Source organism: Pseudophryne corroboree, chromosome 8 (genome assembly GCF_028390025.1).
Source record: "Pseudophryne corroboree isolate aPseCor3 chromosome 8, aPseCor3.hap2, whole genome shotgun sequence".
NCBI classification, from domain to species: Eukaryota; Metazoa; Chordata; class Amphibia; order Anura; family Myobatrachidae; genus Pseudophryne; species Pseudophryne corroboree.
Window position 1 is genome coordinate 275,061,426 of NC_086451.1, and position 16,245 is coordinate 275,077,670.

Consider the following 16,245-nt stretch of genomic DNA (forward strand, 5'->3'; position numbering starts at 1 on the left):
TTTTAATGAGGCCGACCCTGCCCGTCATTGTCAGTGGAAGCTTACACCAAGCTCTCGATTTACGCACTACTGTCTGTACAAGAGGGTCAAGGTTTAAGGGCACAAAGTCTGATGGGTCGTTGGTAATTAGGATCCCGAGGTACTTAAACTGGACTGTCCAACACAGCGGTAGGGATATTTTCGGAACCTGGGGGAGGGAGCCTATAATGGGCATAATAAACGATTTGGACCAGTTTATGCGGAGACCCGAATACCCACCAAAGGTCTCAATGACCCGCAACACAGTGGGCATCTCCACCGCGTAGTCTCGAAGGAATAACAGCAAGTCATCCGCATAAAGGGCTATTTTATCAGTGCAGGAACCCGTATCTATTCCCCCAATGTCCGGGTGCGATCTGATCACGCAAGCCAGGGGCTCTATGGCTATGGCAAACAGGGCAGGAGAGAGGGGGCATCCCTGTCTGGTGCCCCGTGTCAAAGGGAAGGAGGAGGAAATGTAGCCGTTCACCAGGACCCTGGCGCGTGGATTCTGGTATAGCAATTTGATCCATTGTATAAAGTTTGGGCCAAAGCCCATGTTCCCCATGACTCCCCACAGGTAAGGCCACTCAACGCTGTCAAATGCCTTGGCTGCATCCAGTGAGACCACAGCCGCGTCCGAGGGAAAGTCATGAGGAGCCTGCAAAATAGTGCACAGCCTGCGCAGATTAATGGATGTGGATTTCCCGGGCATGAAGCCGGTTTGATCCGGATGAATTATAGATTCAATTACAAGGTTGAGCCGGACCGCAAGAATTTTCGCCAGGATCTTGGCATCGGTGGGGATAAGGGAGATCGGCCTGTAGGACTCCAACAGCTTGGGGTCCTTACCAGGTTTTGGAAGCATTATGAGAATCGCCTCAGACATTGAGGGAGGAAGGCTGTTAGCGGCAAACATATCAACATACGTGTCAAGCAGCTGAGGACCAAAGAACTCAATGTATTGTTTATACAGTTCCGTGGGAATACCGTCACTACCCGGGGATTTACCACTAGGAGACACCTCCACCGCCGACGTCACCTCCTCCAGGGTCAGAGGCGCGTCCAAGGCGTCCCTAGCCTCAGGGGACAGTTTAGAAAGGGGAATATTTGTCAGGTATAGGTCTAAGTCCTCCGTGGAACATATCAGTCGACTGTCATATACCACCCTAAAGTAGCTGAGGAACATCTGTGCGATGTCAGGGGTATTATCTACCGTGGAGCCGTCAGAGTCAAGCAGCTGCGCTATCGTGGTCCCAGGTCGGTCATAATGCACTAAGTAGGCCATCAAACTACCTGGTCTGTCCGCCTGCATATAGATGTTAGTGGCCCTAAACAAGAGGGAACGTGCATTTTTGTCTGAAAGGTGAGCCAGCCAGGCCTCCTGAGCCGCCAGCCAGCGGGTTTTCAGCGCAGGGGTACCCTCAGTCAGGTATCGCGTCTCCAGATCCCTACACTCAGTCTCAAGCTGTCTTTCCGTCGCCCTGCGAGCCACCTTGCAGGCAGCAATTTTGCCAATCAATGTACCTCGCAAATACGCTTTGAATGCATCCCAAACAACCGGGGCCGGGGCCGTTCCCGCATTATCCGCAAAAAATCCCTCCCATGTGGGCGCTAAATCCGGGCAATCACCCAGCTGGGCCAGCCATGATGGATGCAGCCGCCAATATGACTGTCCCCTCTGACATTCCCCATCTATTGACAGCACCAGGGGTGAATGATCGGACACCCCCCGTGCTTCGTAACGGACATCCGTCACGCCAGGCAGAAGCCCAGGCGAGACCAGGGCCAGGTCGATTCTGGAAAAAGAGCCATGTGTACCCGAATAACAGGAGTATTGCCGAAGATTAGGATTCCGAATCCTCCAGGCGTCCACCCACTGCATACTATCTAGAAAGTCTGCGAATTTAGATCTAGATGAAATTAAGCCGCCCCCCGCCCCTTGATCTCGAGGAGCCCCCCATCTATCCAAAGAGGCATCCAACACAGTGTTGAAGTCCCCCAGGCAGATGACAGGGGTGTGGGGGGAGGAGGCAACAAATGAGGCGGCCTTTTGCAGGACATCATATGAAAACGGGGGGGGGGAGGACATACACAGACAATAGGAAAAAATTACGTGAGAACAGTTTACATTCTATCAACACGTATCTACCGTGTGGATCTGTATTTACCCTGATCATCTCAAACTGAACAGTCCTCTTTATCATTACCGACACCCCTCGGGAATAAGAGGAGTGCGAGGAATGATACGCCCACCCCACCCAAGGCCTACGGAGCGACAACGGCCTATTTCCCTCCAAGTGGGTTTCGCTTAAACAAATGATATCCGGGCCATATTTCTTGATCATTTTAAATACTAAGGATCGCTTAACTTTGTTGTTGATGCCCCGGACATTCCACGCCAACATTTTTAAGGGAGGCATGTCGGCCAAGTTATCAACAGGGGCACAACACTCCTAGCAACCGCCCGTCCACCCGGCGCTCCGCTCACGTAATCATGTCGTCCGCAGGCCCCGGACCCCGAGCCGAACCCCAGAAAATAGTGCAACCCCACCACACCCTCTGAATAACAAGTATATAGGCTTCGTAAATTCAAAACATATAACAGAAAAACTGCTGAGAGGCCAACAGCGGCCCCCAAACATCCCCCCACCCCGTATACCTCCCCGAATTGTGGCATACCCATATCCCTAACCAAACTTTAGCCCTGGAGATCCCAAAGCCTACGGCAACACTGTACCAGGCGTACAGATCAAAACAACCCCAATACCAAAACCTTTATGCGTTTATACGTTTATAACACTTCTCAGCAAAGTCCAGAACCACTAAACGAGAGGAAGCTCCCTGGACTTATACTTGCGGAATGTGGGCCCATAGAGGAGGGCGACCCGATGTCAGTCTGGAGCCAGCTGGCGGACCCCCGGAGCATATCTGTACAACCAGGAAGCCGCCTCCCTGGGCGAGCTGAAGAATTTGGTCTCCCCGTCCGCCACCACACGCAACCTGGAGGGAAACAGCATCGAGTAGGACAGATTCAGGTCACGAAGGCGTCGCTTAATGGGAAGAAACTGGGCCCGGTCTTTTTGAACGTCCGTTGCCAAGTCCGGAAATGCCGACACCCGGATTCCATTCCGGATCAGGGGGCCCTTCACGCGTCCCAGGCGCAGGACAGAGTCCCGGTCCTTGTAGTGCAGGAATTTTGCTATAAAAGTTCGTGGTGGGGCGCCTGGGGGTAAAGGCCGGAAGAGCACGCGGTGAGCCCGCTCCACTGCAAACTGAGAGGTAAAGGATTCAGCACCGTATACCTCTTTTAGCCAGGACTCCAAGAAATCTTCGGGGTGTGCCCCCTCTTCCTTTTCGGGGAGGCCTACGAACCTCACGTTATTTCTGCGGAGTCTGCCCTCCATGTCCAGGAGTTTGGTTTGCATCGTTGTGACTTGTTGTGTAACTGCAGACACCGATCGTTGCAAAGGGCCGCTGAGGTCTTCCAAGTTGGAGACCCTTGTCTCAGTTTCGCCCACCCTCTCCCGCACTCGCTGGACGTCCTGTCGCAGCAGTGACAAATCACACTGCACCCTCTCCATCTTGTCTGACAGACGCTGTTCACTGGCCGCTATGGCCTCCAGGACCTGCTGGATGGAAGGAGCAGATGGCTGTGTATTCGCCCCTGAGTCGGCCCCGGCCGAGGGATCCATTCTGGCAGGGGGGGAGAGCTTAGGAGATGACTGCGTCGACTGGGTTGCAGGCTGTCGAGCAAACTTCTCCAGTTTAGCCGCGGCCGCACTCTGGCCGCCCCTCACCATCGTATCAAGGCCTAGCAATACTCAGAGTCCCGATATTCAGTGTCAAGATGTATAGCAGTGGGTGGTAAATGCAGTATCAGCAGCACGCCAGGCACTGGGATAGCCAGCTGTTATATTGAAGGGAGAAGGGGGATCAGAGGAGTCCAGTGGTATAAATAAATATGTCCAGTGTATGGTATTCCAACATCATAAGCAATAGGCAGGGCAGCTGGGACCAGTACTAATCCGCCAGCCCAGTACAATCTTCTCCCAAACTGCACTCTGCTGTGAGGAGAGACACAGGGAGCTGTAAGTAAAATAAAATGGCCGCCCAGCACACAGACTTCCCCTTCTTCCCTCCCTGCACCAGCCTTCAGGGGAGCAGGATCATTTAGGTGTGGAGCCCTGGGGGTGCAGGAGTGGGGTGCCGCGTTCCTCCGGTGCCGCTGACCGCTGTGGCCGCCTCGGGTGCGCGATCGTGTGCGCACGCGCCCGGCGGAGCTCCAAAATTGAGGCCGGGGACTGAATTGCGGCCTAGGCCCGGAGTCCGGGCGGCCGCTGGCGCGAGCCGGGGACACTCACACGGGTCCACAACGGTGCCTGCCGCCTTCCCATTGCCGCCAGACAGGAGAGGAGTCCAGAGAAGACCACAAAAAGGAGCCCCAGGATCGATACAGGATTAATATCCAGGGATCTCCTCGATCCTGCTGCCTAGTCCCTTGCCGCCGTGGCCACGCCCTACCCGTTTTGGCTTTAAGAGGTCTCTGACCAGTGTCATGAGTTCCTGAGCCTTCTCCGTCGGGAGAAAAACCTTCTTCTGTTCTGTGTCCAGAATCATGCCCAGGAAGGGCAGATGCGTCGTAGGAATCAGCTGCGACTTTGTAATATTCAGAATCCAGCCGTGCTATTGTAACACTTCCCGAGAGCGTGCTACGCTGATCAGTAACTGTTCTCTGGACCTCGCCTTTATGAGATCGTCCAAGTATGGGATAATTGTGACTCCTTGCTTTCGCAGGAGCACTATCATTTCCGCAATTACCTTGGTAAATATTCTCTGTGCCGTGGAGAGACCAAACGGCAACGTCTGGAATTGGTAATGACAATCCTGTACCACGAATCTGAGGTACTCCTGATGAGGTGGATAAATGGGGGCATGCAGGTAAGCATCCTTGATGTCCAGAGACACCATAAAATCCCCCTCTTCCAGGCTTGCAATGACCGCTCTGAGCGATTCCATCTTGAACCTTTTCAGGTAAATGTTCAGGGATTTTAAATTCAAAATGGGTCTGACCGAACCTTCCGGTTTCGGTACCACAAACATTGTGGAATAGTAACCCCTTCCCTGTCGAAGGAGGGGAACCTTCACCACCACCTGCTGGAGATATAATTTGTGAATTGCCGCTAACACTATTTCCCTCTCCAAGGAGGAAGCTGGCAGGGCCGATTTGAGGTAACGGTGAGGGGGCATCACTTCGAATTCCAGCTTGTATCCCTGAGATACAATCTGTATAGCCCAGGGATCCACCTGTGAGCGAACCCACTGGTGGCTGAAATGTCGGAGACGCGCCCCCACCGATCCTGGCTCCACCTGTGGAGCCCCAGCGTCATGCGGTGGATTTAGTGGAAGCCGGGGAGGACTTCTGTTCCTGGGAACTAGCTGTATTGTGCAGCTTCTTGAGTCTGCATCACCTGTCCATTGCCAAGTCCACAGGACCCTTCTGGCCGAAATCGACATTGCATTTATTCTAGAGCCCAGTAGGGTAATATCTCTCTGGGCATCTCTCATATACAGGACAGCGTCTTTTATATGCCCCAGGGTCAGCAATATAGTATCCTTGTCCAAGGTATCAAGTTCCTCAGATAAAGTATCTGTCCATACTGCGACAGCACTACACATCCAGGCCGACGCAATTGCCGGCCTTAGCAGAGTACCTGAATGTGTATAAATGGACTTCAGGATCCCTTCCTGCTTTCTATCCGCAGGATCCTTTAGGGTGGCCGTATCCTGTGACGGCAGGGCTACCTTCTTAGATAAGCGTGTCAAAGCTTTGTCTACCCTAGGGGAGGATTCCCAGCATAACCTGTCCGTTGGCGGGAAAGGATACGCCATAAGCAACCGTTTGGAAATCTGCACTTTCCTATCTGGAGATTCCCAAGCTTTTTCACATAACTCATTTAATTCATGTGAAGGGGGAAAAGTCACCTCATGCCTTTTTTCCCCAAACATATAAACCCTCTTGTCAGGGACTGGGTTTTCCTCTGAGATGTGTAATACATCCTTCATTGCTATAATCATGTAGCGGATAGCTTTAGCCATTTTACGCTGCAACTTTGCATCATCGCCATCGACACTGGAGTCAGAATCCGTGTCGATATCTGTGTCAACTATTTGGGATAGTGGACGCTTCTGAGACCCTGACGGCCTCTGCGTTGTAGGGTCAGGCATGGGTTGAGACCCTGACTGTCCCAAGGCTTCAGCTTTATCCAACCTTTTATGCAAGGAATTAACATTATCATTTAATACCTTCCACATATCCATCCAATCGGGTGTCAGCGGCGATACCACATTCATCTGCACCTGCTCTGCTTCCACATAGCCTTCCTCGTCAAACACGTCGACACAAGTCTTTCTACCGTGATTCTGCAGGGGAGAGCCTGGGGAGCTTCCTCTCAGCGGAGCTGTGGAGAGAAAATGGAGCTGGTGAGTGCTGAGGAAGAAGCCCCGCCCCCTCAGCGGCGGGCTTCTGTCCCGCGATTTGTGTAAAATAATGGTGGGGGCTCATGCATATATACAGTGCCCAACTGTATATATGCTCTTTTATGCCAAGAGGTACTTAATTGCTGCCCAGGGCGCCCCCCCTGCGCCCTGCACCCTACAGTGACCGGAGTGTGCGGGTGTAATGTGGGAGCAAAGGCGCACAGCTGCAGTGCTGTGCGCTACCTCATATGAAGACTGGAGTCTTCTGCCGCCGATTTCGAAGTCTTCTTGCTTCTCACGCCGGCTTCTGGCTCTGCGAGGGGGACGGCGGCGCGGCTCTGGGATCGGACGACCAAGGGTGCGTTCCTGTGTTCGATCCCTCTGGAGCTAATGGTGTCCAGTAGCCTAAGAAGCATGACCTATCCACAGTGAGTAGGTCTGCTTCTCTTCCCTCAGTCCCACGTAGCAGAGAGTCTGTTGCCAGCAGATCTCTCTGAAAATAAAAAACCTAACATAATACTTTCTATTCAGCAAGCTCAGGAGAGCTCACTAAAGTGCACCCAGCTCGTCCGGGCACAGATTCAAACTATGGTCTGGAGGATGGACATAGAGGGAGGAGCCAGTGCACACCAGTATTCCTAATTCTTTCTTAAAGTGACATGTCTCCTGCGGAGCCCGTCTATTCCCCATGGTCCTTACGGAGTCTCCAGCATCCAGTAGGACGTTAGAGAAATAACATTAAAAACTCATGTCGACCTTTTGACCTGTCGACCTAGAACATGTCGACCTAAAGACCCTGTCGACCTAGTTACTGTCGACCAATAGTGGTCGACCTAGTTACTGTCAACTTTCAATACCACACCCAGTCTCAACATGCGCTAGTAGCAAACAGTGGTCTGTCTGTAAGATGGAGATTACTCAGGCTTGCCGTCGGATCCGGACAGCTAGGTCCAGGAAATCTCCGTCAGGTGATGCAAACCCCGGGCCCAACAAACCAGTTTTGAAGAAAAGTGCCAGTTCCCGCCCTCACTCCATCCCTCAAATGCCGCAGCATATCAATCATGCTGCGGCTAAAGGGGGCTACGATATTGCAAGCCCAGTTCTGCACATGCACAGACCACTAACAATCGGATTTGCATGTAAACTGGGTTTATGTACATATCTGAATCAGGCCCTGTGTGCGCGTTTGTCTTGCGTTAAAAATGTTTTAACTCTAGAAAGCAGGGCATGGCAAAAATACACAACACTGGAATGAGTACAGTGGGTATCTGCCACTTCACATTATAGATACAATTGTACTCAGGTGGGATTTAGTCATTAGGTTGCCATTCATAAGGTCGAAACCACAATCTCAACTGTTTTATTGACACTAACAAATGTCAACACGCAAAGCGTTGACAATGCGAGCAGAGCCTTCCTACCTCTATGTCTGTCTTTGCCAGTTTTGTTCTATTACTGTTCTAATTGTAAAGCACAACGGAATATGCTGCACTATCTAAGAAACAGTTAATAATAAAATAATAAATGTCAGAATGTTGACATGTGATATGTCTACAATAATAAGAATTTACTTACCGATAATTCTATTTCTCGGAGTCCGTAGTGGATGCTGGGGTTCCTGAAAGGACCATGGGGAATAGCGGCTCCGCAGGAGACAGGGCACAAAAAGTAAAGCTTTACGATCAGGTGGTGTGTACTGGCTCCTCCCCCTATGACCCTCCTCCAAGCCTCAGTTAGGTACTGTGCCCGGACGAGCGTACACAATAAGGAAGGATTTATGAATCCCGGGTAAGACACATACCAGCCACACCAATCACACCGTACAACCTGTGATCTAAACCCAGTTAACAGTATGATAACAGCGGAGCCTCTGAAAAGATGGCTCACAACAATAATAACCCGATTTTTGTAACTATGTACAAGTAATGCAGATAATCCGCACTTGGGATGGGCGCCCAGCATCCACTACGGACTCCGAGAAATAGAATTATCGGTAAGTAAATTCTTATTTTCTCTATCGTCCTATTGGATGCTGGGGTTCCTGAAAGGACCATGGGGATTATACCAAAGCTCCCAAACGGGCGGGAGAGTGCGGATGACTCTGCAGCACCGAATGAGAGAACTCCAGGTCCTCCTTAGCCAGGGTATCAAATTTGTAGAATTTTACAAACGTGTTCTCCCCCGACCACGTAGCCGCTCGGCAGAGTTGTAATGCCGAGACCCCTCGGGCAGCCGCCCAAGAAGAACCCACCTTCCTTGTGGAGTGGGCTTTTACCGATTTTGGCTGTGGCAGGCCTGCCACAGAATGTGCAAGCTGAATCGTACTACAAATCCAGCGAGCAATAGTCTGCTTAGACGCAGGAGCGCCCAACTTGTTGGGAGCATATAGTATAAACAGCGAGTCAGATTTCCTGACTCCAGCTGTCCTTGAAATGTATATTTTTAAAGCTCTGACAACGTCCAACAACTTGGAGTCCTCCAAGTCGCTTGTAGCCGCAGGCACTACAATAGGTTGGTTCAGATGAAATGCTGACACCACCTTAGGGAGAGAATGCGGACGAGTCCGCAGTTCTGCCCTGTCCGAATGGAAAATCAGATATGGGCTTTTGTAAGATAAAGCTGCCAGTTCTGACACTCTCCTGGCCGAAGCCAGGGCTAGTAGCATGGTCACTTTCCATGTGAGATATTTCAAATCCACAGTTTTTAGTGGTTCAAACCAATGAGATTTGAGAAAGTCCAAAACAACATTGAGATCCCACGGTGCCACTGGAGGCACCACAGGGGGCTGTATATGCAGCACTCCCTTAACAAAAGTCTGGACTTCAGGAACTGAAGCCAATTCTTTTTGGAAGAAAATCGACAGGGCCGAAATTTGAACCTTAATAGATCCCAATTTGAGACCCATAGACAATCCTGATTGCAGGAAATGTAGGAATCGACCCAGTTGAAATTCCTCCGTCGGAGCACTCCGATCCTCGCACCACGCAACATATTTTCGCCAAATGCGGTGATAATGTTGCGCGGTTACTTCCTTCCTTGCTTTAATCAAAGTAGGAATGACTTCTTCCGGCATGCCTTTTTCCTTTAGGATCCGGCGTTCAACCGCCATGCCGTCAAACGCAGCCGCGGTAAGTCTTGAAACAGACAGGGACCCTGCTGAAGCAAGTCCCTTCTCAGAGGTAGAGGCCACGGATCTTCCGTGATCATCTCTTGAAGTTCCGGGTACCAAGTCCTTCTTGGCCAATCCGGAACCACTAGTATCGTTCTTACGCCTCTTTGCCGTATAATTCTCAATACTTTTGGTATGAGAGGCAGAGGAGGAAACACATACACCGACTGGTACACCCAAGGCGTTACCAGCGCGTCCACAGCTATTGCCTGCGGATCTCTTGACCTGGCGCAATACCTGTCCAGTTTTTTGTTGAGGCGAGACGCCATCATGTCCACCATTGGTCTTTCCCAACGGGTTACCAGCATGTGGAAAACTTCTGGATGAAGTCCCCACTCTCCCGGGTGAAGGTCGTGTCTGCTGAGGAAGTCTGCTTCCCAGTTGTCCACTCCCGGGATGAACACTGCTGACAGTGCTATCACATGATTCTCTGCCCAGCGAAGAATCCTTGCAGCTTCTGCCATTGCACTCCTGCTTCTTGTGCCGCCCTGTCTGTTCACATGGGCGACTGCCGTGATGTTGTCCGACTGGATCAACACCGGTTTTCCTTGAAGCAGAGGTTCTGCCTGGCTTAGAGCATTGTAGATTGCTCTTAGTTCCAGAATGTTTATGTGAAGAGACGTTTCCAGGCTCGACCACACGCCCTGGAAGTTTCTTCCTTGTGTGACTGCTCCCCAGCCTCTCAGGCTGGCGTCCGTGGTCACCAGGATCCAATCCTGTATGCCGAATCTGCGGCCCTCCAATAGATGAGCACTCTGCAACCACCACAGAAGAGATACCCTTGTCCTTGGAGACAGGGTTATCCGCTGGTGCATCTGAAGATGCGACCCTGACCATTTGTCCAACAGATCCCTCTGGAAAATTCTTGCGTGGAATCTGCCGAATGGAATTGCTTCGTAAGAAGCCACCATTTTTCCCAGGACTCTTGTGCATTGATGTACAGACACCTTTCCTGGTTTTAGGAGGTTCCCGACAAGCTCGGATAACTCCTTGGCTTTTTCCTCCGGGAGAAAAACCTTTTTCTGAACCGTGTCCAGAATCATCCCTAGGAACAGCAGACGTGTTGTCGGAATTAACTGGGATTTTGGAATATTCAGAATCCACCCGTGCTGTTTTAGCACTTCTTGAGACAGTGCTAATCCCATCTCTAGCTGTTCTCTGGACCTTGCCCTTATTAGGAGATCGTCCAAGTATGGGATAATTAATACGCCTTTTCTTCAAAGAAGAATCATCATCTCGGCCATTACCTTGGTAAAGACCCGAGGTGCCGTGGACAATCCGAACGGCAGCGTCTGAAACTGATAGTGACAGTTCTGTACGACGAACCTGAGGTACCCCTGGTGTGAGGGGTAAATTGGAACGTGGAGATACGCATCCTTGATGTCCAAGGATATAAACATAAACATAAAGTCCCCTTCTTCCAGGTTCGCTATCATTGCTCTGAGTGACTCCATCTTGAACTTGAACTTCTTTATGTACAGGTTCAAGGATTTCAGATTTAGAATAGGTCTTACCGAGCCATCCGGCTTCGGTACCACAAATAGAGTGGAATAATACCCCTTTCCTTGTTGTAAAAGGGGTACCTTGACTATCACCTGCTGAGAGTACAGCTTGTGAATGGCTTCCAAGACCGTCACCCTGTCGGAGGGGGACGTTGGTAAAGCAGACTTCAGGAAACGGCGAGGTGGATCCGTCTCTAGTTCCAACCTGTACCCCTGAGATATTATCTGCAGGATCCAGGGATCTACCTGCGAGTGAGCCCACTGCGCGCTGAAATTCTTGAGACGACCCCCCACCGCCCCCGAGTCCGCTTGAGAAGCCCCAGCGTCATGCTGAGGCTTTTGTAGAAGCGGGGGAGGGCTTCTGTTCCTGGGAAGGAGCTGCCTGTTGCTGTCTCTTCCCCCTTCCTCTGCCTCGTGGCAGATATGAATATCCCTTTGCTCTCTTGTTTTTAAAGGAACGAAAGGGCTGCGGTTGAAAAGTCGGTGTCTTTTTCTGTTGGGGAGTGACTTGAGGTAAAAAGGTGGATTTCCCGGCTGTAGCCGTGGCCACCAAATCCGATAGACCGACACCAAATAACTCCTCCCCTTTATACGGCAAAACTTCCATATGCCGTTTTGAATCCGCATCGCCTGACCACTGTCGCGTCCATAAACTCCTTCTGGCCGAAATGGACATAGCACTTACCCGTGATGCCAGTGTGCAGATATCCCTCTGTGCATCACGCATATAAAGAAATGCATCCTTTATTTGCTCTAAAGACAGTAAAACATTGTCCCTATCCAGGGTATCAATATTTTCAATCAGGGACTCTGACCAAGCTACCCCAGCACTGCACATCCAGGCTGTCGCTATAGCTGGTCGTAGTATAACACCTGTATGTGTGTATATACTTTTTTGGATATTTTCCATCCTCCTATCTGCTGGATCTTTAAGTGCGGCCGTCTCAGGAGAGGGTAACGCCACTTGTTTTGATAAGCGTGTGAGCGCCTTGTCCACCCTAGGAGGTGTTTCCCAGCGCGCCCTAACCTCTGGCGGGAAAGGGTATAAAGCCAATAACTTCTTTGAAATTAGCATTTTTTTATCGGGGGCAACCCACGCTTCATCACACACCTCATTTAATTCATCTGATTCAGGAAAAACTATAGGTAGTTTTTTCACACCCCACATGATACCCTGTTTTGTGGTACCTGTAGTATCAGCAATATGTAACGCCTCCTTCATTGCCAAAATCATATAACGTGTGGCCCTACTAGAAAATACGGTTGATTCGTCACCGTCGCCACTGGAATCAGTGCCTGTGTCTGGGTCTGTGTCGACCGACTGAGGCAAAGGGCGTTTTACAGCCCCTGACGGTGTTTGAGGCGCCTGGACAGGCACTAATTGATTGTCCGGCCGTCTCATGTCGTCAAACGACTGCTTTAGCGTGTTGACACTATCCCGTAATTCCATAAATAAAGGCATCCATTCTGGTGTCGACCCCCTAGGAGGTGACATCCCCATATTTGGCAATTGCTCCGCCTCCACACCAATATCGTCCTCATACATGTCGACACACATGTACCGACACACAGCAGACACACAGGGAATGCTCTTAACGAAGACAGGACCCCACTAGCCCTTTGGGGAGACAGAGGGAGAGTTTGCCAGCACACACCAAAAGCGCTATATATGACAGGGATAGCCTTATAATAAGTGCTCCCTGTATAGCTGCTTTAATAATATAGTTTTGCCACAATTTTGCCCCCCCTCTCTTGTTTTACCCTGTTTCTGTAGTGCAGTGCAGGGGAGAGCCTGGGAGCCTTCCTGACCAGCGGAGCTGTGTGAGGAAAATGGCGCTGTGTGCTGAGGAGATAGGCCCCGCCCCTTTTTCGGCGGGCTCGTCTCCCGCTCTTTAGTGGATTCTGGCAGGGGTTTAATATCTCCATATAGCCCCCGAAGGCTATATGTGAGGTATTTTTAGCCAAAAAAGGTTTTCATTTGCCTCCCAGGGCGCCCCCCTCCCAGCGCCCTGCACCCTCAGTGACTGCCGTGTGAAGTGTGCTGAGAGGAAAATGGCGCACAGCTGCAGTGCTGTGCGCTACCTTAAGAAGACTGAGGAGTCTTCTGCCGCCGATTCTGGACCTCTTCTCGTTTCAGCATCTGCAAGGGGGCCGGCGGCGAGGCTCCGGTGACCATCCAGGCTGTACCTGTGATCGTCCCTCTGGAGCTAATGTCCAGTAGCCAAGAAGCCAATCCATCCTGCACGCAGGTGAGTTCACTTCTTCTCCCCTAAGTCCCTCGTTGCAGTGATCCTGTTGCCAGCAGGACTCACTGTAAAATAAAAAACCTAAGCTAAACTTTTCTAAGCAGCTCTTTAGGAGAGCCACCTAGATTGCACCCTTCTCGGCCGGGCACAAAAATCTAACTGAGGCTTGGAGGAGGGTCATAGGGGGAGGAGCCAGTACACACCACCTGATCGTAAAGCTTTACTTTTTGTGCCCTGTCTCCTGCGGAGCCGCTATTCCCCATGGTCCTTTCAGGAACCCCAGCATCCACTAGGACGATAGAGAAATTAGAATGTTGACACTAGGATCAGCCTGCAGGCAGCGGCGGGGCTAGGATCAGCCTGCAGGCAGCGGCGGGGCTAGGATCAGCCTGCAGGCAGCGGCGGGGCTAGGATCAGGTACTAGAATGCTGGAGGATCAGAGGTCTGACTCATAAGGGGCAATTACATGACTGCTGGGTCCTTGAAGACACTGCAACAGTCAGGACCAGGTAAGCCACAAGGACAATACAACAAAATGTCATCACTGTCTACATGATCAATGCAGACATTATGACTGTAGACATATCAGGACACATCCCACTCAGGCACTTACATCTACAGCTATAAAAGCAGACTTAACGCTAACAGGTCACAGGAAACACAGATAATAAAATTTCCTCAAAAAATGTGATTACCAACATTTTCACCCGAAGAACCATTTGCACAGAAATGAAGAATTCTATACATTTCTGCTAGTCAGCGACGCTCTTTAAGGGCTGACTTCCATTTTAGGCAAAGGGTAGTCACAATGTTCGGCTACACAAATCCCCAAGAATTACAGTACAACACCAAATGGGGAAATTGGTGATGTTGGAGTCTGAGCGGTCAGCATTCCGACAGCACAAGAGTTCATTTAATGCAGGCCTGGCCAACCTGTGTCTTTCCAGCTGTTTTGAAACTACACATCCCAGCATGCCATTTCACAGTTTTAGCATTCACTAATAGCAAATATGTGGCAGGGCATGCTGCAACTTGTAGTTTCAAAACAGCTTGTGAGACACAGGTTGGCCAGGCCTGTTGATGGTTTTTCTCTTTGTGAACTATGGTCTCCCTTGAAAATTATTTGAACTGTAGAGGAAGGCATATTACAGCACCATCAAAAATCTGCACTTTGGTTTGAGTTGCCAGTAAAAAGGAAAACAATACAAGGAACACATAAAAATTATCACCCCGTCACTCCCTAATTTTAAAGAATTTCCAAAGCAGATTATTGCTGTCTTATAACTTTTGGGAGTCATTTCGACATTTGTCATTTGATGCTGAGCCTCCCCTGGCTGCCACCAGATGTGGCATCTTAGTGTCACAACTCTACATTGTTTTATCCACCCGTAAATTTAAAACTGGACAAACAGGAAGACTTGCCACACAAAGATCATACATTACACACCTTACTACTACTGTACATTAGACCCCTACATCCCCTGCCCAAATATATAGCATTGGAGTTTTACCTTTGAATGTCACATGTTCCTGTCCTTTTTCACTTAGGCTGCGACACAGCTGCACACTGTGGAAATAGGATATTGAAGGCACCAGATGAGCACACTGCAGTCAGATTGCCGTTTACGGATTTGCAAATGTATGTAGCAAGCAGAAATTATATTGTGTGTATGAAAGTTTCATTTGATGGAAGTAACATAATCCAAAATGAAGAGCTATAAGACCATAACCTATACCTGAAATAAATGACATCACCCTGTGCACTTCAATTGCAATACTCTGTTCAGTAAAGAGCATTATAGAATACATACGGCTGAAACCTAGGCGGATATCTGACGAGAATCCAAATGTAAAACAAAACGTACTCTGGGATGCGATAGATAGATAGATAGATAGATAGATAGATAGATAGATACTATTTACTTGAGTCCTGTTGGAGAAAGAGCACTATATAAATGAAATTATTATGCTTTAGAGAGAGAGAGAAAGTATCAGCCAGTCAGTTAAGTAATTTTGCAAACAGCAGTTAGGAGCTGATTCGCTGGTACTTTATCTCTCTCCAAGGATTAGTACATAGGCTCCGGTGTTACGTGAAACACCCAATCCGTCCCAACAGTCGCTACACCGACCCCCGGCGTGCATTATACCACAGAACCCCAGGGACCCGTGTGAGCTCCCTGGGGATAAGCAGCTGCCTCCCGCTCCCTGTAAGCGGCCGACAAGCAGCCAACCTCCCGCCCGGCTCTCAGCGCTGCATCTCCCCCTCCGATCGTTCCTACCCATCGTCTGCACTTCGACCCCCATGCTGAGCGGCCTACAGCCCGGCGGCCCGGGTGTCCCCCTCCTGCCGCTATCACCCCTTTACCAAAGCAGGGCCCCCCAGCGCCCCCACCAGCCCCAGCCTGAGCCCCCGGCCCCGCAACTTACAAATCATTTTTTCCGGATTTTTCCCAATTCTTTATCCAATCAGCAGGTATCACTGCCGCCGCCATCTTCCCCGTACAGTACGGATAGCCCGGATGTTTAGCGGCACATCAGCAGAGGTCAGAGGGGAGGGAGGAGGAACGGGGTATGCTGGGTAAAAGCGGTGACATGTTGGTGGTGGCACACGCGTCGTGTTGCGCTGGGTTAGTGTAATGTCTGACTGGGCACAACTGTACAGTATTCAGCACATCAGGTGTCTTCTCATCCTTGTAAACAGACATAGGAATCACTGTAATATTTCCATAGGTGGCCAGCCGGACATACGGTATATGGTAGAGTTATGTAGGAGTCTATTTATTAAGCCGGATGGTATCCTAGTTGATTTGCCTATTTTACAGTATAACAA

At 50.2% G+C, this 16,245-nt stretch overlaps 1 protein-coding gene across 3 annotated transcripts in view; it reads right to left on the reverse strand.

Moving 5' to 3' along the window:
• Window positions 1-16,011, reverse strand: part of THOC2 (THO complex subunit 2) — a 479,267-nt gene extending 463,256 nt beyond the window's left edge. The window contains exons 1-2 of one of the 3 annotated variants that reach the window (XR_010183065.1): window positions 15,843-16,011; window positions 14,927-14,982 (exon numbers count right to left, since the gene is read on the reverse strand). Coding sequence is in view for 1 of the 3 variants with exons in the window: in XM_063937241.1 (XP_063793311.1) it covers window positions 14,927-14,982; window positions 15,843-15,907 (121 nt within the window). In the remaining 2 variants the exon portion in view is untranslated. Of the gene's footprint in view, window positions 1-14,926; window positions 14,983-15,694; window positions 15,783-15,842 lie in introns of those variants that run through there. The other 2 variants (XM_063937241.1, XM_063937242.1) reach the window with 2 other exon arrangements.
• Between the last annotated feature and the right edge of the window lie 234 nt (window positions 16,012-16,245).